Here is a 26,810-nt window from a genome sequence, read left to right as displayed (position 1 = left end):
GCGTTCCCCACCGCGCATGCGCGCTGTTGCAGAGCGGCGGAGACGCAGTGTCCTCCACCTGCCGCAAGGAGGCACTGCAGGGAGGTAGCGTCAGTGGTGCCCCGCCCCAGCGGCGGGGCCGCCCCGCCCTCCCCGGAAGCGTTTCCAGGTGACGGCCGCTCCAGCCCGGCAGCACCCGGCGGGCGGCGGTTGTGGCGTTGCGGGTACTGCTATGGAGCACATCCGCACCACCAAGGTACCCCCGCCTCGGCCTTCCTCTGCCGGGTGGGGCGGCGCCCTGCAAGGGGTAGACGGTCGGCTGTGTAGCGGTGGCTTTGCGGGTGCTGCGCTGGTAGTTGTGGGGCGGGAAGGGCCTGTTCGGCCCGGCTTGTCCCTGTTTTGCCGCTGTCAGCTGTGGGCGAGGGCGTTGTTGTTTTCCTCCTTCCATTTTGTACCTGGTGCTTTCCCGCGGGGGCTCTGGAGCGGTCCGTACCTCTCGGAGTGGCCTTGGGCCCCGGTGTGAGCAGCCGGCAGCGGAGCTGCCTGGTTCAGGTGCTTACCCTGCTGCAGAGCGGTGGGCACTGCTGTTCTCGGGGCTTCTCGGCTGGGGCCCATCCGAGCCGAGGGGCGGGACGGGACGGGGTGGAAAGTCCCTTGGGGAGCTCAATGCGTGCTGCCCCGGCTAGGCCCCGCTAGAAATGAGCCATCTCCTTAACGAGACGCAAAAAATTCCCGTGGTGTAAGAGGAGTTGTAATGTGGGGAACAAAGAAGCCAACCGGGAGAGAACTGCAGTTGAGTTTTGTACTCGGGGTGCGGTCCTAGGCAGCTTTTTTTGGCTTTGGAGGCAAATCGGATATGAAAACAACACTTGTTTGTTTGTTTTAATGACTCTGGTGTGTTGTGTTAGGAATGCAAGCTCTCAGTATACCTGTAATGTGTTATGCTGTGTAGACAAAAATACCTAAGATGTAGTTGATATGTGAGACTTTTTGTAAGAGTTTTCTATGTTAGTTTGTCTTTGTAATGAAGGTTAAAAAAAGAGAAAATACATAAATCGTCTTTTTTATAAATAATTTTCAAGTAACTTTTCAAGTCACAGTCTTAATAGAATTACATTTTGGGCAGTACCTTTGTCATGTTGCCTATCAGCCCTGACTGCAAAGGGCTACTGGAAAGCATGCCCCACTCTGTTGGCTCCTGGAAATTGTCAAGTGATTAGTTTCCTAACGTGGCAGTCTGAATTTAAACTAGATTTATGCATGTGTGGACAAAAGGAGTGGTCATATTTCAGCTCCAAATAGTAGATTTATAACCAATAATTAAATAAAGGTACAGTCTTTTTTTTTTTTTTAAAGTAATAGGTTATATATATTTCCTTTGAAATATGTAGAGCTAGTTATATTTTTCATATATATCTGCTTGTATTTACATGAAACAGGAGGAAGGTCTGTAACGAAGCTACTGTTAGTGACACTTTAGTTTACTGGGTGGAATAATCTTGCACCAAACTCACAAATTCAAGATAAGGTTTCCTTATAAGTGAATAGACTAATAAGCCTAAAACTCCTTGTTTTGGAACTTAATATTGTATTATTACAGTCCGTAGCTAAATTCAAAATAAAAACTAGGCTAAAGCCAAAGTGTCTTGATGATCTAAGTAGCTGTGTAAGTTTCAAACCTGAAATCGAGACTAGTAAGGCTACAGGTCACTGACTTCTTTGTGTCTGCAGGTGATTGTATTTCTGCATGTTTTCAGGCCTCTTCAAGGGGAAAAATATTTCATGTAGCAGTATAACTGAAAAGAGAAATAAGCTCTGAAAACAACTTAAAAGACACAGAACTTAATACTTGAAAAATTTTTTTTTTCTTAAATTCATACACAAAAAAAATCCACCCTAAAAATACAAATTTCATGGCTTTTGTAAGATGTTGTCTTATTGAATATCCAGGTGGATTAAAACTTGTATATGCTATGTGGCAGTAATTCTGAGGATTACAGTTATAGGACACAAGAAAACTAAAGGACAGCCTGCACTGTGGGCCTTAAAAGTTCAGTTCGTGTGCAGGTTCAAGTTGGGTCTCATTCCAACTGTTCTGAGTCATGTCTATTTTTTTCTAATCTGATAGCACTTCACAATTTTTTTCAGCTTGTTTTATTAAACTAATAGTGAAATGAGGTTGAAATAACAGTGCAGTCTCACACAAATTAACTGCTGTGCAGGGAAACTGTCATCCCTTGGAGAAGGTGACAAAATAGATTTTATTCCTCATCAAACTTCAGTTTGCTGGAAATGTTGAAGTTAAAATTGTCTTAGAACTGTCATGTACCTGAAATAAAGTTTAGTTTTTTTGTGAAATTAGACTGTCTCCAGGTTTATGTTGAATAAAGAATGGATGTGAACTTTAAAATCACTTTTCTGAGACTATGTATCTATATGTGTGTTTATATATATATATGACAAAATAGCAAAAAATTATGAAAACCATTTCACAATATGTTGTAAGTGGTGGTGTTGGGGAAGCTGCCAATAAGAATATTGTGGTTTTACAATGAAACTTCAGAAATAAGGTGTCTTTGAAATACTTTAATCAAAGAGAGTAGAAAAGACTGGAATTTCTTCAGTGAAGTCTTTCTGTGTTTGAAGTCTGTTCTTTTCCAGTGAAAATACTGATGGGCTTTCTGTTGGAGATGGAAAATTTTGGTTAGCTTGACTGCTAAATCCTAAGCTTGTTTGTAACCCTGATATTTAAATGGAGAAGAGAAAGCTCTTCGTTTCAGTGAGTCATACGAAGTTGTAATGAAAGAATTTTGTCTTGGTTTAATTGTTCCAATTCAATCCTTTAGCTTTTTCAGTGTAAGACTTCAGAGGTACGGTTTCAACCTTCCTCTCTGTTCCAACTTGTCTCCTATATTAAAACACTTGTTTGGGTTTTTTTGCTGTTGTTCTGGTCTCAATAAACTGTCTGGTGATTATTTTGTTTTAAATGCTCTATATTATTGAGATAGCTGTTCAAATGCTTAGGTTTAAGAACTCACTAATTCATTAGTGCCACCTACTGCCAAAACATCACATCTGATGAGTTAAATGATCTCTGGTTACAGATTCTGTGTGCTAAAGCTCAATAGCAGACTTCAAGCTATTAATCTCATGAACATGTCTTCAAAACTGATGACCGACAGGGTTTTCATAACTAAGGATCTGCCAGACTTTACAATTGCAAAAAACCCACCAATGTCTGTCTACCTGAGCACCCATTAAAGCTGATGTGATACAAGTCACAATGAATGTGTCATTTATGAGGCTGTTTTTAAATTGTTTCATTTGTCTTTAAGAAAAGCCTACCTAGAACTTAGCATGCAGAATTCTTGAAGACTTTACCTATGTAAGAGAAAGCTGGAGCATTAATGCCTGCCCTCATCTAACACAGAAATACAGATTTGAGAATAGCACCTTGTTGCATGGGAAAGAATGAACTTCACATGCCAGGATTTTGTAGGTTGTGTTAACTGGAACAAAACTGGAGCAGTTCTTATATCCTTCTCAATTGGCTGGGGAGGTGTAGTACCAGGTACCTGAGCAGTAACTGCTGCAGAGCTGCTGAAAAAAAAAATTCTGTTTTGTCTGCATTGTGTTGATTTATGCTACCGTACATCTGAGTGCTGATTCCTTGCTGATTACAGTGTAATGTATTTTGAGGTGCTGATGCATTTAGCTTCCAGTTTTATTTTTGCTTTCTAAACTGAAACGTTGAATATCGTAGTAGCATTGTTTTTTAGCAGCTATTCCTCCATTCTGTTCTGTATGCCATTGCTCTTTTAACTTTCAAAACCAAAGTTGGGCCTTCCTAGATTATAGGTAATACTTGAATTGAAAAGACAATTTTGTTAGTGCTTTATTTATGCTTTTGGTATATAAAATAAGTTTGTACACGAGTGAAAAACAGCTTAACATCAGAACAGTGGATATGTACTCTTCTAGTCATCTGAGTGCTAGTCTTGCTGGTGTGGAAGTTTTTGGAGTTCTGCCATGCATTTAATGGCAGCAGCAGCAGTAAGCCTCAAGCATAAAAACTTTAACTTGGCATTAATGAGTCAGTGCTGCCAAGAAAAAGGAGTGCGTGGATATAAGCCATTTGCCACACTACTGTTGTCATCCACAAAGAATAGTGTAATGTTTATTTCAAATAAAGCCCATGAAGATATGCTGCCCAAGCAGCAGATAAAATGCAGGCCATCTTGAAATCACTTTCTTTTGAAATGTTTTGTATAGATTTAAGGTAACAATTTGATGGAATACTGGAAGAAATTTGCCCTTGCAGGGCTCAGGCTTGAAATGATCTGCTTCAAATACCAGCAGAGTCCTTGAATTTCTAGGAGATTGTAATAATGATTAGTATAATGCTTGCTTTTTATTGGAATTTGACTATGAGAGAAGGTTATGATGGTCTAGGTTTTTCAAGGTTGGTGATGATATAAAAGACAGTAGATAACTAAAGCTGAAGTCAGGGGGACGTAATCTCTATGGCTTTGAGTCTGCAGAGAGCCAATGAAGTGTGTTGCTGATCAGCTGTTAATTCGGTGCTAGTATCTCAGTAACAGGAAATTGTTAGTGTGTTTGCTCTGTTATAGGAAAGCAGCCTAAAAGCGGTAGCAATTAATCATTCTTAATTTTTTTTTTCAAAAATCTTGATAGCCTGATCTCTCTCACTATTAAATAACCCACTGTAATTTTGCATGCAGAGTAAGTATTCTGCTGAGGCTAGTGTTGTGCCTTCGTTATGTGTTTTTGTATTGAAACAGGATATTTAAGGATAGTCAGTCTTCTCAGTGCTTATAGGACCATTAGTGTGTTCTTAATAGTTTGGTCTGAATGGTCTTACAAGCGTTGGGTTTCTGTCGTTTTCAAATTATTGCTCAAGCTGACAAAGCTTTTGCAAAACTAGGGTTCTGCATTCTGGGGAAAAAAAAAAGGCAACAAACACACACCAAGAGTTTTGTTCCCCCTCCTCTTTTATTCTTGCAGGTAGAACAAGTGAAATTACTGGACAGGTTCAGCACAAGCAATAAGTCGCTGACGGGAACTTTGTACCTTACAGCAACTCATCTGTTATTCATAGATTCAAGCCAGAGAGAGACATGGGTAAGAATAATGAATGCTTGTGGTTCAAAAGCATTTGTTCTTACTGTTCTAAGGTTGAATTTGTTTCCTAAAGTTTTCATCCAAGGCGTTATTCCCTACATTCTCCTTGTTCATGGTATTACAATAAGTGAAGATTTGCAGTTTGTACTCTTGCATGACTCTGGTGCTGCTGAAATCAGGTAAAATATTGAAGATCCCATGCTCTTTTTCTTGTAGTGATAAGCAGCTGTTTCTTAAGCATGCATCTCCTGGAATAAAAGGATTCAGAAAGGGCTACAGCTTCTTGGTGACCAATCAAAGCTGGTTGGTACAGTAATTCCCATTTGTTTTTATGCTTAGTGCCTTGGTGGCACACACATGGACATATTCTGTCTTCCACTGTAGTACATCTACCTGACTGAATACAATGCCTGAAGCCTGTTTTCCTCCAGGATGTAATCTCATTTTTCTGTGTGGTTGATTTTTGTTGTTGTTTGTTTGTTCTTTTTCTGTAGGTGAACTTTTATGAATTACTCTTAATCCTGTGTCCTGGTTATCTGACTAGATGCCCCATGGTACTTTCAGGAAATGCTATTTTTTCCATGATTTGTTCTGGGATACAATGTACAATTTTGTACAACCTGAATTGCTATTGTTTCATACAAAATGAGCTATCAGGGAGAACATGATTCAGGAGTATTACTTGTGTACTATGTTAAAAGGTTTTGATTGATGGAAATTGAATCTGTAGTCTAAGCATTGAGTTTCTGTGATGATAATGCAAGTACCAAGTATAATTATGATTATGTCTCCAAGATGCAGTCTCTTTGTGAATTCATATTTGGCATCATAGTTATCAGATGTCTGTCTAATGCTGATCAATATTTAAGAAGACATGATTGTTTCAGTGAATTTAAATGCTCTTAAGAACATCTTGTTCAGTTGAGGTAATGTATCCAGGGCTTTTTCCCCGTGGTTGAACAGCTGTTACTTTCTTGTGTATTTTCTTAAATTTTGTGTTGGTTTTGCACGGATAAATCTTTGAAGGGCTTTTTTATGTTTACTACTGTGACCGTCTTCTGTAAAAGTGGTCAAAAGGCATTTAGGTGAGGGACTGCCATGTCTATACAATGGGTAATACAGGAGATGTTTTTTCTTCTCTCTTGTTCATTACGTGGATGTTAAATATTGGATTTCTAAAATCTTCAGCATCTTCTATATCTTTTTATACTTTGAGTTACTTTCCCTAATTCGCTTTATTTTCCCTAAAAGTTCTGAAGTATGTTCTTGTAGATCCTTAAACAAAAAAATACCCTGTTTGAACCCCACCTAGTTAGATGTAAGCAAAGTTATAGGAGAGGAATGAACAGCTGCAGTGGAGTTTTACTTCTTACTTTTGCATTTGGAATATTTGCTGTTCCTTGCAAACATTAGGTAACACTTCAAAATATGTAGGGAGAGAATAAATAAATGTTGACAAATTATGTTATCCTGACTAAAATGCCAGTCTTGAATTTCATCATGTAAACTTACTTCTTTTCATAATCACGATTGACAAAATTAGTCAAAATACACATTCAGCATTGCTTGATGTGTCTTACATCTGCTCTTGTATATTGTTCTCATTTTTTGTCAGTGTGCTTACTTTGAGTTCTTGTATGCCACAGATACTTCATCATCACATTGCTGCAGTAGAAAAACTTCCCTTGACTACTTCTGGCTGTCCCCTCGTCATCCAATGCAAGAACTTCAGGATAGTTCACTTTGTTGTTCCCAGAGAGAGAGATTGTCATGATATTTATAACTCTTTGCTTCAGCTGTCAAGAACAGGTAATACTTCAAATTGTAAAAGATTTTGTAGTATATGCCTGGATGACAAGGTTTGGGGAGCATGGGGAATGCTTTTTTTTTTTTTTTTCAATGTGCATTGTGTAAAATTCTCAAATGGATTTGGTGTGTAAAAGAATTGAAATGATCGATTATTAGTCTGCATACACATTCAGAAGATATATTACCTGGCTTTTGTATGCCTGTAATTAAATAACAGAATGTGATATTGCTGTATATTTTTGCATTTCTAGTGTTATCGCTGAAGTTATAGATGCAGATAGTCTGAATCGGTGTGTTCCATAGATAAAATGCCTCTAAGCAAATAGTAGCTTACCGATTTCATGGAGTTTCAAAAATAGCACTGAAGCTGTGATGCTGAGACAGCACAGCCTGTTCAGTTTTACAAAAGGCTTCTCCTGTAGTCCTTCAGTTTTCTGCTTTGTGTTAAGAGCAATGTAAACTGTTAGCATTTGTGATACATGAAGAGTATGTTAAGAAAAGCATAAAATATTTTTAAACGTTTTGTGCTTGTAATGAAACTTTAAAGCTCTTTTTTTAAAGGTTGGTAGATGTAAAATTCCATTCTTGCCTCCAAAACCTGTTTGTTCTTCTTGCTCTTATAAAATCTTCTAATAATTCTACCTTTATCTTGTTTAATTTTCTCAGTCTTCATTTTGTGACTTCTGCTTTGCCATTGTGGCTTTAGAAACGTCCCTGCTGTAACTGGTCAAGCACATTCAAGAAAGCTCGTACAAGATACCTTTAACTAAATATCTGTAACTGGCAGCTAGCTACTTATGATAGTTGCAGAATAAATATTTCAAGAGTGTTAAGTGCCTATTTAGTCTTGGTTCTGAGAATCTTGAAACCTGAAATGTTCTCTGTTATTTGGGCCATTTCAAGACTTGTCAACTGTGCTGCATTTCTCCACTCAGACATTTTTGGGGAGAACTCCTTACATGGGTTTTTTACATTTTAGCAAAATATGAAGAACTGTATGCCTTCTCCTATAATCCAAAACAAAATGAATCTGAGCAAGTCAAAGGTTGGCAGCTTATTGATCTATCAGAAGAATATAAGAGAATGGGAGTGCCAAACGATTACTGGCAGTTGTCAGATGCAAATCGTGATTATAAGGTAAGTGTTGTAATGGAAACATGTTTGGCTCTGCATCTGTTTATGCTTTATTGTCTGACTCTAGTCCCATAGAAAATAGTCAAATACTATGAAATTGCTTATGCTCCAAGCTATGTGAAAACTTGTAGGCGGAGAGAATTAAATCCTAACTCAGAACAATCTCACACTTTGTAACTGAAGTTTTTTTTTCAAGGCCTCATTAAGAGTGTATGTGTAGATAGATGCATATGTTCTTGGGGATTTTTTTTTTTAGAGTACACTTTACTGTTTGAAGCCCAGCCCCAGGAATTTTAGTGCTCTGTGGCTGTATTATCTCCAACTGAGAAAGACTGTGCTTTATCATTTGGATGGTTGGCTGTGGGAAATAATGGCTGTGGTGGTGCAGTGGATTCAGGGATTAGATTTCATCTTTGCAAACACAGAAAATGAGGGAAATAATGTTGATATTTTATTTGCAACATTCTTAGTTTTTCCACTGAAGAGTCACATTCTTGAAAGGTGAATGCTAGTACGTCCGTGCTTTCCAGCAGTGCTTGGTTGTGTAACTTGTATACCAATTTATATTCCTTTATTCTTGGCTTGTCTCCTCTTCCAAGCTATTTACCTCTCTCTCTCTCTTCATATATATGTATATATATATATATAGATGTTCTCACATATGTAAGGAAGCATGTTAGCATGGATCCTTTCTCTTATTCCACCTAAAATCTTACCAGATTTGATGCAATAAAACTAGTGTGCCTTGTACATAAAATTCTTTTTGTGTATTTCTCTTGCAGATTTGTGAAACCTATCCTAGAGAACTTTACGTTCCCAGAACTGCAAGCAAGCCCATAATTGTTGGTAGCTCCAAGTTCAGAAGCAAAGGAAGATTCCCAGTGTTGTCGTATTACCATAAAAATAAAGAGGTATAGTGTGTCTTTCTCTTAATGCATGCGTACTGAAAGTTATTTCCAAATACTTGGCAGTAGTTCAGGGTAGGTAGGGAGGTAAGTGTGGTGACTTGTATGAGAATGGTATAACTCATGGTAACCTTAAATACAGTTGAAACTAGTGGTGTCTAACAGGATGCTGACTTAAGCTAAGCCAGTTTAAAAGAAATCCTTAAGTAATCAGTTGAATCTCTTAAAGCTTTCAGAAACTGACCTTTAGATAACTGAAGATACATTTTTGCCAAGTCCTCTTCAATACATAAAGAATAACATCTGTTAGATCAACGTGAATGTTAAAAAAAACCCCACTACAAACAAGCAAACAAAAAAACCCCACAAACCATCAAAAGATGAGAGATGTTTTAAGGATAAATTTGCAAGATAAATGATGATGTGATATTCATAATCATAAGATTATGCAGGGTTATGGTAGAGAGTGGTGTGAAGCAGCATCTGCCTGCCTTTCTTGGCTAAGGAGTATCTTTGAAGGGAGAGCAGGATTGTCACCTTGCTGAGTTGAATTTATGAAGGATGAGCATAGATACATTTGAGGATAATTAATATTTGCAAGATAAACCTCATACCTTCTGAAATACAATATGTGATTGAAAAATGACATCATGACGATTGCAAGTACAATGCTATGACCTAAAGTAATAGTAAAATCATACAGCAGTAAACCCAATCATAATTCACTTCATACCAAGAGAGAACTTGATTTCCTAAAGTGTATTTTTTTCTAGTTCATAGTTTTTTAGAATACTTATATTTATAATACTTTATACTTAGGAAAGTCCATTACATAAACTGGTACCTGTAGATGAGCCTGAAAAAGTGTTTTGATAAACCTTTAGAATTAAGTTGTAGGTACTGTGTTTAAGGGTCTGCAAGTGATGTGCTGAAAAAGTTGGAACACCTGAACTCTTTTCATTTGACAGATAACACTAAACTGAAACAATTTGTTTCAGTGTCTTTTAAGAATTATGTAAAGCATTTCTAGTACAGGTATTAAACTGATGCTAACTTTTTCTTTGTTTTCTGTTAGGCTGCAATTTGCAGATGTAGTCAACCTCTCTCAGGTTTCAGTGCCAGGTGCTTGGAAGATGAACATATGTTGCAAGCCATCAGTAAAGCAAATCCTTCAAATCGGTACATGTATGTCATGGACACCAGGCCAAAGGTATGTACTTCAGGTTCTACAGACTAGCCTCTCTTACTGAACATTAGAGCAGAGGGACACAGTATAACTCTGAAAAAAATTGAAGTTAAATATGACTGTCATGGGCAAAAATGTTCTTCAGTGGTAAGGTTCATAGATTCATCGAATACCAGACTGGAAGGGACCTCAAGGGTCATCTAGTCCAACCTTTCATGGTAAGAATATAGTTTAAAAGAGATGGCTCAGCACCCTGTCAATCTGGGCATTGAAACTGTCTAATGTAGGGGAATCCACCACTTCCCTTGGGAGTTTATTACAATGTTTAATTGTTGCTTTCTTAAAGAAACTTTAACCCTTCTCAGGACTTGGCTAGAATTGACTGAATATAGTAGTGAAGTTTTAGGGTGGTGCATTTAAAAATGCCCTTAAAACATAGTTAAGAAGTGAATAGTTGAGTGGGACCCAACTCATTGTAACTGTTTCAAATTAAATTCATGAAATGGTGAAGCATGATGGGATTTGTGGTTTTTTTTTTTTCCCCCTTGTTTTGTTTCTTTGTTGTTTTGTTTTGTTTTTGTTTTTGTTTTTTTTAGAACAGGAGGGAGTACTGTGTTTGGGTGTAAAACTTTTGTGAAAACTGGTATTGTTGCCTGTTTTAGCCAGGAAGAAATAGGGGAAATTCTGTCTGAGCATTCTGACGCCGTACGTTGTCACTAATTGAATTCCATTATGCTAGGATTTTGACCTGTGCTGGAATGAGTGGGGTAATTTTCACTCTTCAGACCATCTGCTTTTAAATTGGTATTCATTTAGCTCAAAACTCTGAACACAGAAGCTGGAAAACAAGAATGTGAAATGGAAATGCTACATTTGCTTTGAGCAGGGTTCAGCAGTAGGTTTGTCTGACAGACTGAAACTGTGCCAACTCTTGGGGTTTTATAGCTGTAATTTTAATAGCTGCAGCAATATGTTAACTTCTTACCTCCAAAGTTGTCACTTAGGTTGCCTGTCAAGTGCACATATGCTTAAGTCTGAGTTTTACTCTCCTTATTAGGTTAGTTGCTTTGTATTGTATTTGCTCAGAAATGTTTGGAAATAAGTTTTTTTGGTGGGGATATGGAGGAAAGAATAGGAAATTATAAATTGTTATTCAAATGTCAGTTCTAAATATGCTGCTTTCGATGTACCATGTCTTACACTTGAATGCTTCTAAGTTGGTTTGCCACAATATTAATTTATTAGAGTCTGTTTATAGTATGTGCTTTTCTGTGGTTTTTCCTGGTGTATTCCACTTTAATTAGAGATTTTTATTTCAGGTACTGGTTTTCAGTATTCTTATTTTGCTTTTTTTTTTTTTTTTAAGCTTAATGCAATGGCAAATAGAGCTGCTGGGAAGGGTTATGAAAACGAAGACAACTACTCCAACATTAGGTTCCAGTTTGTTGGCATTGAAAATATTCATGTAATGAGATCCAGCTTACAAAAGCTTCTGGAAGGTATGTTCTGACTGTCTTAATAGTGTATGAGAAAATAGGATAAATATTTTTTCTGAAGTCTTTAGTAATAGCTTACACTGAATGATACTGATATTTTTATATTTTATCCCAGCTGTGTGTTTAATACCAGTTTGTGCTCTGTGTTAATGAATTGCCTTAAACCTTTACCTTTAGATTGTAAACCAAATGAATGGAGTTACTTTGAAGAAAATTAACTGAGTAGCATCATCTTGGGTGAACTAGGCTAGCATGTCAGTGGCTTGTGGAAAAGACTTCTGTTTTCATTGAATCATTAATGTTGGAATAGACTGGGAGATCAAGTCCAACCCAACGCTACCATGCCCACTAAACCATGTGCTGAAATGCAAGGTGTGCTTGTTTTTCAAGTTTACCTGCATGTATGCATACAGAATCACAGAATCAGCCAGGTTGGAAAAGACCTCAGATCATCAAGTCTGACTTATTACCTAATACCTAACACCTCATGACAGCTAAACCATGGCTCCAAGTGCCACATCCAAGCTTTTTTTGAACACCTCCAAGGGATGGTAACTCCACCACCTCCCTGGGCAGCACATTCCACTGGTCAATTACTCTTTCTGTGAAGAACTTTCTCCTCACCTCGAGCCTAAGCCTTGCCTGGAGCAGTTTGAGACTGTGTCCTCTCATTCTGCCACTGGTTGCCTGGGAGAAGAAACCAGCCCCCACCTGGCTACAACCTCCTGTCAGGTAGTTGTAGAGAGCAATAAGGTCTCCCCTGAGCTTCCTTTTCTCCAGGCTAAACAACTCCAGCTACCTCCACCTCTCCTCATAGGGTTTGTGTTCCAGACCTCTCACCAGCCTCACCATGCCCTTCTCTGGACACATTCAAATAGCTCAATGTCCTTCTTAAATTGAGGAGCCTAGAACTGGACACAGTACTCAAGGTGTGGCCTAACCAGAGCTGATTACAGGGGCAGAATGACTTCCCTGTTCCTGCTGGCCACACTATTCCTGATACAGGCCAGGATGCCATTGGCCTTCTTGGCCACCTGGGCACACTGCTGGCTCATGTTCTGCTGGCTGTAAACCAGTACCCCCAGGTCCCTCTCTGCCTGGCTGCTCTCCAGCCACAAATATATATATGTATATACACACACATATACATGTAATATAAATTCACAAAATAGTGTGTCTGCATGTACATTTCATACAAAATACTAATTCTTCAAGGAGTGCTGAGTTCTAAGAAATATACAATAAGCATATGGTCTGTACAAAACCTGAGCTCTTTGGCCTGGTTATCCCCATCTGTGCTTGTAGGTATGTTAGGGTGTTACAGAAAGGGATCTGGGAAGGAGTGAACCACTTCACCATACTACTGGCTGCCACATGATGATGAAAATGGGAAGAGGCAGAAGTCTATTAAATAGTTCCATTAATATTTTATTTAGGTAAAGAGCTGAAAACAAATTTTAGATGCACTGTGGAGTGCTAATACTGACTACACTACCCTGGCATATATAAGTACAAGACATATATAAGTAAAATTATGCAAATATTTTCAGTCATGGAAAAGGCTTGCACTTGTTTAGAAGCTTATTTTGAAGAAGATATTCTGGCTGCGTTGGTCAAAAATCTTACAGACTAGCAGTGTAGTCTCACTTCACTTTTAGTGAGTCTCTATCTGCTGCTAACCTTCAAGCAATCTGTATGGAGTACTGCTGAGCTCTGAAAATAGGTGTTTTTTGCTTATTCCTGTATGTACTTCACTGAAGGGAAGGATGAGCAGCTTGATCCTGAACTTCAGTTTTTCGGTTTGGGATAATCAGTTTCTTTCACCAGTATCTTCTTCAGTTCCAGAAAACTAGCTCATAAATCTTGATTATGTATTTATTGACCAGGCCTTCTCCTGTGTTATGATGTCTGATGCAGAAGCACGTGCATCACACAGTTGTCTAAGCATCCTACCAAGAGTACTTAACAAATATCTTTCTGTAGCTTTCACTAAGTTTTAGCTTGTGTGGATGGTTGGCTTATTTAAACTCAATTGAAACAAGATCATGAGGAGTGTCTATAGTTATTCTGCAGAGCAGGTTTTGGGGTAAATGAACACAGTTTTTCTACCTCTGTTCTGTCAGTATAATTCACTAGAGTTTTGATGAATGCAAGTCTAGAATTAAAAGCAGCTTTAAGGGGAGAAGGGACCCTTAAAATTTAGGGAGGTGTGTAGTAATTCACTCTTCAGGCTTCTGTAGAAATGTGCTACCAGTGAGATGATCAGAAAGAAAATGCTATGAAAATGATTCATAGCTTAAAATGAGGAAAATACCATTTAACTTCTGTCTACCAGGTTCTTCTGGACTTGCTGAACTAAATGGTCTCAAATCAGGAATGTGATACCAATGACCCTATTCTTTCAAGAGCTCTTTTAACTGGGACTGTTGTCAGTTTTATTTGTAACAGCTGTTACTCATTCTGCAGCACGTGTCCTGCTCCTAGGCTCTTTGTCCATCTTCCTGATATCATACAGAATCTAATGATTCCATTTGTAAGCAGAATGCAAGACACAATTCTTCCCAACTGTCTTTTTGTAATGGAACTACACCACGGGGCGTGCTAGGGGAATTTATCATCTTGGATTCAGTTGGTTTTGTTTTGCTGCATTAAAGATATTTTAGAACTTTTCTGGAATAGTTTTCTTTGCTGTGGACATGATCACTCTGTTTTCCTATTAGGCAGACTGCCTGTCTATACTATACTGGTAGAAGAGCCTTTACATAGGCTAAATTTGTGACTGTGGTATTAAATATCAAGTCCAGTTTTTATATATTAAAAAGTACAGTATTACATGTCAGAAAAGATTGAACTCTGGTGAGCAAAGAGGTTTTACCTATGTCAAGAAACGGCATTTCAACAGGAAATATTTAAGAAGGAGGCTTAATAATAGCCACTGTGGTCTCTTGAATGTATTTTGATGATGCAAGTGTGTTAACTAAGGTTTGGGGGGTTTTTTGTTTGTTTGTGTGGGGGTTTTTTTGTGGGTTATGTGGAGAGTGTGTATGGAGGCTGGAGTTTGGGTTTGTTTTGTTTGTTAAAAACAACCTTTGCACCTAACCAACTGTGTAGCAGTCTGTGGGCTCTAATCACCTCTTGAGCTACTGCCTGAGACATTGTTAGTAGTGTGTATAAGGACACTCAGGAATGAAGCATTGAGGTTTTGGGGTTCACATGCAGGGCATGCATTTTTATGATGAAATCCATGTAGCCAAGGCTATCTTGAATGATAGTTATTGTGAAGTAGTTAAACGTCTTAGTGGTACTATAAAGCATCTTTGGCACTCTGAAGGACCATAAAATATTGAAAATTATTCTTTTCAGTATCACAGTATATCAGAGGTTGGAAGGGACCTCAAGAGATCATTGGGTCCAACCCCCCTGCCAGGATCACTTAGGGTAGTCTGCACTGGAATGCATCCAGGTGGGTTTTGAAAGTCTCTAGAGGAGACTCCACAACCCCCCTGGGCAGCCTGTTCCAGTGCTCTGTCACCCTCACTGTAAAGAAGTTTCTCTTCATGTTGAGGTGAAATCTTCTATATTCAAGTTTGAACCCATTGTTCCTTGTCTTAGCACTGTGAATCACCAAAAAGAGCCTGGCCCCCTCCACTTGACACCCACCCCTCAGATATTTATAGATGGTGATCAGATCTCCTCTCAGTCTTCTCTTCTCCAGACTAAATAGCCCCAGTATACAAGTGCCAAAACAGTGCCAATGTCTTTATTTCATCACTGTTAACTCATAGAAATGATAAGTCATTCTTTGGACTCAACTTGCATCATCTTAGCTCTGCCTTGGTTTGTAAAAATACAAAAATCTGCATAGAAGGGGGAAATACCAGTGATGAAATTCACACTGCAAGTTCTGACCCAAAGCTTATTTTTACAGTAGTATTTGGATGAAAACAAATTTAGGGCCGTTTGTCTAGCTGAAAAAAATCCTGTTTATCTAGCTAAAACTTTATGGTTATAAGCTACAGAATGTAGGGGTGAGCAGCCATGAATGGTGCCTCTAGACATTGTTTTCTTTGTCCAGTCTCTTCGCTGCAGATATTTTAATTTCCAGATATTTAAATATTATTCTTCTTTCCCTCATTATAGAGTTGTGGACTTGTTTGTGTCCTGTTGTGATTGAGCAGGTGTATGGAACCACTGAGGTAGGGAGAGTGTAAGCTAGCTGAAAGATCAAGTAGTTCTCAAGTTTTTTTTCATATGCTAGGCCTTTCAGAAGGAGAACTCTTGCCTAATGATGCTCTCTCTTTCAAAGACCAGGGAAAACTAGACTAGCTTTTCCTGCTTTTACTGATATTTACAGACTAAGCTTTAAAATTAGTGCTCATATCCAGGAGTTTCTTGATGTTTTGTCACCTCATTGTGCTGTGGTTTGCTAGCTCTTTTTCTAGATGACAAAGATCTGCAGGCTTTAGAGAAGGTGCTGTGATACTAATTTGGAACCCTGTCTTAGTGCAGCATTCAGCAGTAACTGGCATTATGACTCTTCCTGAGTGATGAGAAGTGTGCCAAAACTCACATAGCTGGAAGCTGAGGAACATGTAGTGCAGATACAAGAAGGCTCTGCAAGTCAGTTCATAGCTGTTGTTACGTTAAGGACCTTGACTCAACATGCAACTGTCACAGAATTACTTAGTTAATTGTGTTCTCTACTTTCCCTGCTGACTCACTTCCTGCCATACTGAAAGACAAAAGATTATTTTGCAACTGCTACATGAATATCCCCTCTGAGAGCTTTCAGCTACAGAGCTTTTTTGTTTTCCTTTGGGGCTCACTATCTTGATAGAAAGTAGGCTTCTGCTGTAGCAGGGGCAGGTGTTTTTGTAGATGGCAACCTCGGGTAACCTCTCTTAGAATCACACATAGAAGAAGCTGTATCAGCCAACAAATATTTCAGGTTTTTATTGCCAGAATTTTGTTGTGTTTGGACAGTAATGTAACTGTATGAGGTTTTGACTACTCAAAATCATACAAGAACTGAGTTATTTGTTTCACTTGCAAATTAAGTGTCTGTGAGAGAAATAGTCTGCCTCTATATCTCTCGCTGTTACTCTGCAAGCAGATTTCCTTACCCACACAATTAGTATTACTGTTACAGGATCCAAGTATGCTGAGGAAGAATGGTAGAGATCAGGGTCAAAACTGTATGCAAGTTATGGAGATAGACAAAATCTTGACGGTTTTCAGTTTACTGGTGTCTTTGTATTCCACTCACTTTATTCTCCTGAGCTGAGTGGAGGTGGTGATGAAACTTGGGACAGTCTGACTACTCTGAACTGTGTCTATTATTATCTGGAGCTACTTCCTGCTAGTAGTTGTAATTTTTATCTGTTTCTGGTAAGCTGTTGGCATTTACATCAGCTTGCTTGGTAAGGCAAAGGTAAGGCTCCTACTGGAGATAACCAGTGTATTTATTTTTAATGTTATTTTGTCAAAAAAGCCCACGGAGATCTTGCTTTTCATTCATAATTATTGCAGTTCTAGAGTTGAGTTTTGGACAGAGAACCCCTTGCAGGGCCCTGCTATCAACCATTTCAGTGCTGATTTCCTGAAAGAAAGATTTCTAATCAGCTTACAGCATAGGGCATTAAAAACAATACACAACATTTCTCTTGCAGGGTGTGGGTAGCTGCAACCACAAAAGGCTTTCTAACTCTTGATTTCTTTCAGTCAGTGGCACAAAGGGTTTATCTGTCAATGACTTTTTGTCTGGCTTGGAGAATTCTGGATGGCTGCGTCATATCAAAGCTGTGTTGGATGCTGCTGTCTTCCTAGTCAAGGTAACTTTTATGCTGCTTCTTTACTTGATGGCGTGTTGACTTGCTAGCAGGCTAAATTATGCTTAGTATTACATAATGTGTAAAATTCTGCAACCGACCTTTTTGGAAGTAGGTTCTTGGTACACAGTAGTACTTCTGATGTGCTAAGTATTGCGTGTTTCTTTATGACTGGAGATTTTAAATATGCCACCTTGTCTTTTGGGATTTTTTTAATGCTGTTTGGTCACCTTACTGTGAGATGAAGGGATTCTTACGCTCCCTAGATATTAGTTCGGAGATGGATGGAGTAAACTATTACTTTGGTGTATGCTGAAAAACAGGGTACTCCTGGGACACTAATGGCAGAGAAGCCAAGTTGGCTGTGGTGAATTCATCTAGCAAGGAAATAGGACTTCTGTGTCGGTGTGAGCTGAAATTCCCCCCCACCAACAATAACCAGGCTAGCTCAGTCTGAAAGCAAATGAAAAGCTGTATTTACAAGCAGAGTCTAAAATCTACAGTGAAATGCAATGAATATGTACAAATATACAAAATTCACAACATTCACAAATATATACAATCAACAGAAAAAAAAAAGCACAGTCGATCTCCCTTTGCTTCCCCCCAAGGGGACCCTCCCAAAGGGGCCTCCCTCTCCCAGGAGCTTCCCCCCCAGATCCCCCTGGACAGAGAAGCAGAGTTAGTTAAGCAGAAAGTTGTTAACTTAGCTGCCAAGGTCAGTGTGTGTTATCTTCAGCCAGAAGAGAAGAAGAAACAGCAGCCAGACAGCCCAGCAACTGCCCCCACTGCAGAACGCAGAATGTGCCGAATGCCTACTTTGTTTTGGGTAATAGTTCTTAAACATTTCTATCTATCCAATGGAAGTGTTTAGAACAATCGTTATTTTGCTTTCTTACACCCAATAGTGACTTATTTACATTCTTTCACTTTCTCTGTTTTGAACTTTGCAAGGAAAAATTAAAAAGACAGTTTCAAACCATCACAACTTCTTATGAACTTTACCAAAGAGCACTGCGCAAAGAAAAACACAAAACAAAAAAAAAGGATCTTTGTTTTACTAAGTGACATAACAAGGAGTTAACTTCAGTTAAAATTGGGATGGTTCTCTAGAGGATGACCCACCAACATTTGGACTAACAGGATTTGAATGATAGCTGGAACTAATAAGCATTTCCTAGTCCTTAATTTTTGTGTAGTATGACGAAGTGGATATCTTAAATGGTGTGTATGTGTTGGTTTATTTTTTTAACTTGTTTAGTCTGTAATGTATAGTCTACTTCTTCCTTAGTATACATTGCAAGAGGTTTTGATAAGTTCAGTTTTTTGTGGAATAAAGAGATCTGGGAACTGCTGTATATGTTTTGTTACCCTGTGCAAAGGTGGGGGTGAAATTTCTTATCTTTATACGGAAGTTTGTTTTTCCATGGAGAGCAACTCTAGCTCTATGGTAGTTATCAAATCCTTTCCTTACAGCAAACATGTCTATGGCCAGGTAAAATAAAATGGGGCATGTTGTGAGTTTGGTGTAAGGATAGCTCTTGCATTTATTTACTAAATTTTGACTTCTGTAGTAGAAAGTTCAGTGTGAAATGAATGTGTTTTGCAGGCAATAGCAGTTGAGAGTGCAAGTGTATTAGTGCATTGCTCAGATGGCTGGGATAGGACTTCCCAAGTTTGCTCTCTTGGAGCTCTCCTGCTGGATTCCTATTACAGAACAATCAAAGGATTCATGGTAAGCTAGCTGTTGTATTGTTGCTTCTTGGTAAACAAAGTATGTGAAATGCTTGAGTGTGAAAGTGATGGATGTGAACATACTGAAGCTTGCTTTTTTTGTAGTTTGAAATGTAAGATTTGCAGTATGCTTTATTTTAGAAATACTTTGTTGCTGGCAAGAACCACTTACTTAAAACTTCAAGGAACTGAAATACAAGTAGCACATTGCTTTAGGCTCCATGCAGAATTGTTGCAGTGGTTGCCTTTTACATCCAAAAAAAGTCCCTTACTTAAGATTCCGAAGTGTTTATGTGAGATAATAGATACACAAAATTATAGCAGCTCTGCGCTTTTAACACTTATCCCAAAGTCACCAGTAATAAAATCTGAAAATGACAACTCCCCTAGAGACAGAGACCTGAAGATATTTTTGCAATCTTAAGTTTATTCATTTTTCTATAGAAATAAAGAGGAATTTTGGTGCTGTGATGCCAGTTTTTGGAGTAGGAACATCAACAGTGTTCTTCATTGGCAATTACAAAGTGCTATGAGAAGTCCTGAAAGATAGTACATAAACTTACTTCCAAGTATTGGTTAGAACTCACTACCACAAATATCACAGACAACAAAAGTGAAGTTGAGGAATTGGAAGATTTGTGTCTTGTGAATAGTGAGAATGCTTGTAGTTTTTAGGGAAGTTAACTTTCTGCATTTCAGTCCTCACCATCAATTAGATTTCTCGGAAAACTTCTGCAGGGGCCTGGCAATTCTGTGTTCCTTTTGATGCTTGAAACTGTGACTGAAGTGATAAAACAAGCTAGTGTTGATCCTTATTGCTAGAAAATGTTACAAAGATTCTGTTGTGTGGGTTTGTGTAAATTGTGATAATAGCAATGCAATTCTAAAATTTTCCTATACTTTGCAGTTTTTGCAAGTTTGTGAAGTCATACAGTGTTAGTATTTCAAGCAAACCTGTCTTAATAGCAGTTATATAATTGTCAACCTGCTAGAAGTTTTTTACTAGTTTTAGAAATGCGCTTTGAGAATCTCTTGTGAAAAACTTAGAAGAACCATAAAATGACAAATAGTTGCTTCTACTCCAGTTTGCTCATTTAAAATACAATATGTCAGTAACCTATAGGGTTAATACTACAGATGCAAACTTGAACATTTTATGTATTTGTTTTACCCTCTAGGTCCTGATAGAGAAAGACTGGATCTCTTTTGGGCACAAGTTCTCTGACAGGTAGTTGACTCTTCCAATACAGTAAAATGTATGCAGTGAACTGAACTAAGTATTCTTGAAAACCAAAGTCAGCTTGTGGATGTTTTAACTACTGTGGTGTTACTAGAAATCTTGTGTTGAGTAAACTATTTTCAGTAGATGGTGCACTTCATGTATTGCTGTTAATTCAAATAGCTACTGGATAATTGATTTATGTTCTAGACATACATTTAGAGTGCTCTTACTGTCGCTGTCAGATGTCAATAGCTGCAGCTAGATCTGCATGTATTCGTTGACAGTGCAAAATCATTGTAAAGCTGTGTTTCAGCTATTTTGACACTGTTGAACACTTACATTTTGGAATATTTAAATGTGAATTTGCTATTGTTTACTCTTAATGAAGTCATGCCAACCTTTAGAAGTCCTGCATGTTAGGAGCTCTGGTTTTCCCATGAGCAGCTTTGCTACTATTTGCCACTTATTAATTTCCTTTTAACTGATATGCTGCATATGTTGACTGTGGAAGTATTAGACACAAAGGAATTTAGCTGTCTTATGTTGCTCTTCTGTTCTGAATACAGATGTGTGATTACTTACAAATCAGAAAAACAGGTTAAATATAAACTTATTTCTATTCAAAAATTGCCCTAGTTTTTAAACTTAGGTGCTTAATCTCCAAAACAAAGCTAGTGTCAAATGAACATGCTGTCATTTAAAAACTAGTGCAGCTATGACTATTTTGTTTTCTAATTTAAATCAGTTTCAGTCTTTTGATGAAATCTTTTTCAGGTGTTGTCAGTTGGATGGTGATCCAAAAGAGATCTCACCAGTGTTCACCCAGTTTTTAGAAACTGTGTGGAACCTGACTGAGCAGTTTCCACAAGCCTTTGAGTACAATGAAGCTTTCCTCCTTCAAATCCACGAACACGTCCATTCATGCCAGTTTGGTAACTTCCTTGGAAACTGCCAAAAAGAACGAGAAGAACTCAAGTAAGCAGATGTACTGTAATGGGTCTTTTGTTTATTCTAGCAGACTAAAGTTTTGTGAATCTTCTTTGTTTTAGGCTCTGAACAGAAATAGAGGCAGGGTTGATAGTTCTGAAAATGATCAATTGCATCACGGAACAGTAATGCTTCTTGTGCTTTTGCACACTGAAGACAGTCTTTCTAGTTCTAGTAGAAAATCTTGGGCCCATTTTTCATAGGGAAAAATAAGGCTTCTTTATCCCTATATCTTTTTTTCCTAAACAAGTAAGCTTAAGTTTGGAAGTATTGCTTTATTCTCTCCCACAGTCTATTTTTAGGTAACCTTAAAATTCTTGCCTGCTCAGAACTAGTTATCATCAGTTAGAAGTATTAATAGGATGTCTCCTAATGCTTTCAGTAGGAAAACTTCTGTAAAGTTTTCATCAGTTCATCTTTGTCTTGAACTGTTTTTTTAAAGTATTTATTGCAACTATGCAAAACCTGCACAGCATAAGTAGTAGTACTTCTAAGGCTGACAGTTCTATCCAACATTAGCATGTGCCAGGAAGAAGTTGATTTTGCTAAGAGCTTTATATTGCAGATTTATAAGTATTTGTGGTAACCTTATTAAAAAGTAAGATCAATTTACTATGTTGAGTTGAACAGCTTCTGTGTTTTGCTTGCAGTCAGTGCCTTGACCGTGATCTCTTCTTGCTTTAAGATTAAAAGAGAAGACATATTCCTTGTGGCCATTCCTTCTGGATGAACAGAAGAAGTATCAGAATCCTCTGTATAATCCAGACTTTTCTCCAGAGCTAACTCTTTTGGAGCCCAATACAGTATCATTCAATTTTAAGTAAGTTTTAGTTATACACAGTAGTTCTCTTCAGTTTTGTCTTTACCCTGCATAGTTAAAACTGTCTGCTTCGTGCAGGTTTTGGAGAAATATGTACCATCAGTTTGATCGAAGTATGCATCCCAGGCAGTCTGTATTCAATCTGATAATGAACATGAGTGAACAAAATAAACAACTGGAGGAAGACATTAAGGAACTGGAAGCTGTGAGTATTACAACCCTAACCCTAATGACTTGTTCTTCACAGTCATATTTATAGTCTGTAGTAATGCTGCTAGCTTTCAAGTGAATGTCGCTACTGTATGGCCTAGTGCTTATTCTACGTGATATTGACTTTGACTTTCACTGTATGTTTCTATGCTGAATGCCAGAGCATGCAGCCAATGTTTTGCTCCTCAGCACAATTTATTTTGCTCTACTGATGATCTGAATTATATAAAAACACTGTCAAAACATTGCTGAAGGTGGCACAGGCTACATTTATGTGCAACTTATCTTGGATAACGAGGTACCCATCGTAGCTACAGTTGTGTTGCTAAACCAAGGAGTCTGAAAGTGTTTTATTTCCATTATAGCTACTAAAATGGAAGCAGTAAGTATTGTCCTTCTTTTAACATTATATGTAGGTGCATGCTATTGTAAGTCACCATAATTATGGGGCATACACATTGTGATGCTTACTTGAATACAGGGCTAAAAACAGAGATTAGATTTATATAGATGACTTCTAGTTGCTATCGTAGGAAGGACTGAACAGCATATCTGACTTTATTTTAGTATGACTTAATCAGTGGCTTTTAATTGGTACCTCATTATAATCAATTAAGATGCTGAAATTTTGGAACAATACCTTCTAAGAAACACAGAAGTTTTCCCATTACCAGACAGACTTAGTTGTTTGGCTAGAAAGGATAACACAGCTCATATATGCTATGCTGGGGTGGGGCGTACAGGTTTTCTAGGAGGAAAGATGTTATTTGATCCTACTGTAACGTAATGAATGCAGATCACTTAAACTGTTTCAAATCTTATTGTATGTTTAAAAGGTTTTTGTATGTAACTGAAGCAGCAAGATGAAAACTCAAGATGAAGCAAGGTGAAGAATAATCAAGACATTAAAATCAAGCCTCGGTTTTGCGTGTTCTAAAACCATGTTCCAGGGTGTTTAACTGAACCTGAGCCCAGATTTCTCACTTGAGGGATGAAGAGATGTAGTTTGAAATCCTGATGTAGACTTTTCTACTGCTGTTTCAGTCGTCAAAAAGTTGATGCCAAGACACACCAGAGTCTTCTGGGCTTGGTCTCAGTTTTAATAGAGCACAAACATACGAACAAAAAAAACCCCAATTCTGTTAACTAGCTCAAGGTTCCAGTAACTGGGTGAGATCATTTGAATTAAAGAACCCCAACAACCAACTAAACAAACAAAAACAGAACAAACAACAAGGGCAAACCCCTCTCCCCCCCAAAGAAACAAACAAAAAATCCAGAACAAAACCAACCACCAAGAAACAAAAAAAAAAAAACCAACCTAAAACTAAACCAAATCCTTAATCCAAGTCTTTCCTCTTTTTGATTGATGCAGGTCCTTCACTCCTATCCTGCCTTTTAATTGACATCTTTTATGGTATTCCTGCATCTGGACAGACTGTATTGGCATTTTTCAGGTCTGAAAGAAAAGTCTTTTGGGAAGATTTTTGGGAAGGACAATAAGGGCTTAAATATGAAGCAGCCTTTTGTCTATAAGAGACTCATGGTCTAGTGTAAACTTCCTGCTTGCTAATTGTACAAAGGTCTGCCTGACTTTGCCTGTATTCCAGAAACAAGGGGCAAGCCTGGAAGAACCTCTCCATCTCTATGAATACTGACAGGCAACCTTTCTGTCTTCTGCTCAGATACAAATTTTAATCATCTAGTGCTTGTAGTATCTGTTCCTGTATAGTCTGCAGAAAAATACCTTAACCAGTGGCCTAACATTTAATAATATTGTTACATGTCTAACCTAGAGTATGTAATACAGGGTTCTGCAGACACTTGAGTTGGCCACCAAGAGAAGTAGGTTCACTTCCTTTCAAAGCAGATTATTACCAGTCATGCTCACTGTTAATAACTGTTCTCTATATTTCAGAAAATAAAGCAGAGAAACGGGCAGCCAGATGCAGTCCTTTTGAAGGAACATCAGCAGCCTGTTCATCCAGCACCCGTGGCACTGAAGAGCCCTCCATGCTTCAAAAAGGAGCAGCCGCTGATCCCTGTGAATGATGCTGTAAGAACTATAGAGGGCAGCAACACCGCAGACAATCGCTACAGTGAATTCGTGGAGGAGTTCTCGAAAGCTGAACCTGCTGTCGTCAGCTTGGAGTATGGAGTGGCCAGGATGACCTGCTAATTCAAATCTGCCGCTGTGCTCCTCTTCTAGACTGCTTGAATTAAGGGACGGATTATTTTGAGGAGGGCGTCTTTGCTGCATGACCAAAACATGATTTGTATATCAGCAAGTTTTGTTCACGTAGACTAGAACAGCATGCAGGTTGTCAAGTGTTTGCTGTTCTTTTAAAAACAGATAAGGAAGTGTAGTTGTGTTTTAAAGGAAATAGGGGCATTGGTAAGTAATGACTAAAAATCAAGGAAGGGTATGTCTTTGGACTTCAGTCTGTTTGCACTAAATTGATTAAAACAGTGATATTACTTTACTCAGTATGGGAAAACACAGGTGGTCTTTCACAAATTGATTTTATTTGGGCAAGAAAACTTGAAATTTCTATTTTAGGAACTGAAGATACATGTATATATCACATATGAATATGTATACACTTGTTTAATGTCACCAAGTACTAATTTTCAGTGTATGAAGTGCCATGGAAAAGTATATGTTTCAAATCACAAAGAGTTGGCCTTAAACCTGTCAGATCAATGATATATTTGTCCTTTACTATTGCAGTCTACCTGGCTCTGTTTACATTGTATTTGCTCAAATTCTTATTTCCTTAAAGCAGGACTGAATATAAGGAATGAAGCATGCCTAAGCTGGCACAGCCTTTTGACCAATAGCGATATGAATGTTAACTTATCACTGAAGACTGTTTTTTCCAGTTCCTCAGTCATTTAAAATATAATAGATTGGTCTGATTTCTTTGTCAGCTCAGTAGATTGAGCATCACTGAAGCTACAGGTTGCGTCTGACCTTAAATGTTTTGATTTCTGGCAAGGTATTGAAGTGCAGAGCAGAATATGTCACGTAAGAAAACAAAACTTAGACAAAAACTGGATTGTCAGGTTCATTCAGATTGTGTGCTAAGCAGTTGTTCAGGTCACAAGAACGGAAGCAGAATTTTCAGAGGTGTAGTCTAATGACTGTTCCCAAGTAAAAAATAATCCTGTGGTCAAAACGTATGAGAAACGGAGTGCCTCCTAAATCTTTCATTAGAAGAAAATTTAGATTTTTTTTTTTAATTGAAATCCCCTGCTCACCTTAAAGTTATCCAACCTTTGCATATTATAAGTAATTTCAGTAGAATTGGGAGATTTTTATGTAATTGGAGAGAGGACAAAAGCTCCTGGCAGGATGGATCATGGGACATAAGAAAAAAGAGGAAAGATTAGTTTTTTAGCTTGATTATGTACATGTAAACCACTCAGTGAGAAGGTTTTTGCTCAAGTTTGGTGGATTTTCTGAGTAGATAACAGAACAGGGAAGAAAAATGCCAGTGCCCAGTTTTTCGAGAGGTGTAAGTTTGAGTATTGAGATCCATAGGCTTGATGTTAGATTAATGCTACTGACCTTTTATCTCTAGATTTAAATCATTCTCTTACTAATCCCTGACATTTGTTCTGTTAAGAACTACTGGTGCACCACACAATTTGACTTAGTTGGCAGTATTTCCCTCTGTACCATATTGGATCCAAGACTCTATTAACAAGGCCAGTATAGGTCATGATCACAAATTGCATTTGTGAAGCTGTCTGGGAGAAATTAACTGTGACTCCTGTATTTTGGGTATTAATTCACCCATTTCACTTGTTTTTTAAAAGCCTCTAAGAGTAAATAAAGGCTTATAAGTATTTTTATTCCCAAAGATAGAAATATAGTGTCATCTTGAAAATATATTATCCAGCCATTTAAACATGTCTAGAATTTCTCCACTACAAGTTTTGATAGTTCCACATTTGCACAGTGGTGCCTTACAGGGCTGCAGCAAGAGAGGTTTCTGTGCCTTGCTGTTGTCTCTCCTTTTCCCTCGCCTTCTGTATCAACTCACTCCTGTGGTTTTCTTTTGGAAAAGCATTGTGTGTATTAAGCTTGTGTTGTATCACAGTAGTGACAAATTTATCACTGACAATATAGGTAAGTGTTATCAATTTGTACTTACTTGTTTTAATATTTAGCTGCTCTGATGTGCCATGTACACTTCATATTTATTGTTTAGAGTTTATAGACTGAAAAGATTATATTAAGCTTTTTTGCAAATATTGTTGTATGTTGTTTTTATTTTAACAACCATCTGAATACCACTGTATACAAGGCTTTTGAAGAGATCTGTTCCCTTTCAGTGCTGTTAAAATTACTT

At 38.0% G+C, this 26,810-nt stretch overlaps 1 protein-coding gene across 6 annotated transcripts; it reads left to right on the top strand.

The window, feature by feature from the left end:
* Window positions 1–208: 208 nt before the first annotated feature.
* On the top strand, window positions 209–26,593 carry MTMR6 (myotubularin related protein 6). Of its 6 annotated transcripts, none has more exons than XM_054390188.1 (14): window positions 209–235; window positions 5,005–5,121; window positions 6,768–6,930; window positions 7,910–8,067; window positions 8,847–8,975; window positions 10,045–10,179; window positions 11,522–11,654; window positions 17,373–17,482; window positions 19,089–19,214; window positions 20,392–20,441; window positions 21,210–21,410; window positions 22,108–22,242; window positions 22,321–22,447; window positions 24,371–26,593. In XM_054390188.1, the coding sequence occupies exons 1-14, from the start codon at window positions 212–214 to the stop codon at window positions 24,629–24,631; spliced, it is 1,869 nt and encodes a 622-aa protein (XP_054246163.1). In that variant the 5' UTR covers window positions 209–211; the 3' UTR covers window positions 24,632–26,593. The 6 variants fall into 6 exon arrangements, with proteins under 6 accessions (XP_054246163.1, XP_054246118.1, XP_054246138.1 ...); XM_054390143.1 differs by having other exon boundaries at window positions 212–235; window positions 6,768–6,924; window positions 7,958–8,067; XM_054390163.1 differs by lacking the exon at window positions 8,847–8,975 and having other exon boundaries at window positions 212–235.
* Window positions 26,594–26,810: the final 217 nt, after the last annotated feature.

This window comes from Indicator indicator, chromosome 1, assembly GCF_027791375.1.
Source record: "Indicator indicator isolate 239-I01 chromosome 1, UM_Iind_1.1, whole genome shotgun sequence".
Taxonomy (NCBI): domain Eukaryota; kingdom Metazoa; phylum Chordata; class Aves; order Piciformes; family Indicatoridae; genus Indicator; species Indicator indicator.
The sequence above is the reverse complement of the archived record's forward strand: the minus strand, read 5'-3'. Positions and strand labels throughout refer to the sequence as shown.

What these genes read in the sequence shown, in the direction of transcription:
- MTMR6 (XM_054390188.1), top strand. Translation starts at nt 212, where the DNA reads ATGGAGCACATCCGCACCACCAAG. An exon ending in GAACAATCAAAGGATTCATG is followed by an intron (nt 19,215 to 20,391) that starts GTAAGCTAGCTG and finishes TTTACCCTCTAG; the next exon opens with GTCCTGATAGAGAAAGACTG. An exon ending in GGGCACAAGTTCTCTGACAG is followed by an intron (nt 20,442 to 21,209) that starts GTAGTTGACTCT and finishes AATCTTTTTCAG; the next exon opens with GTGTTGTCAGTTGGATGGTG.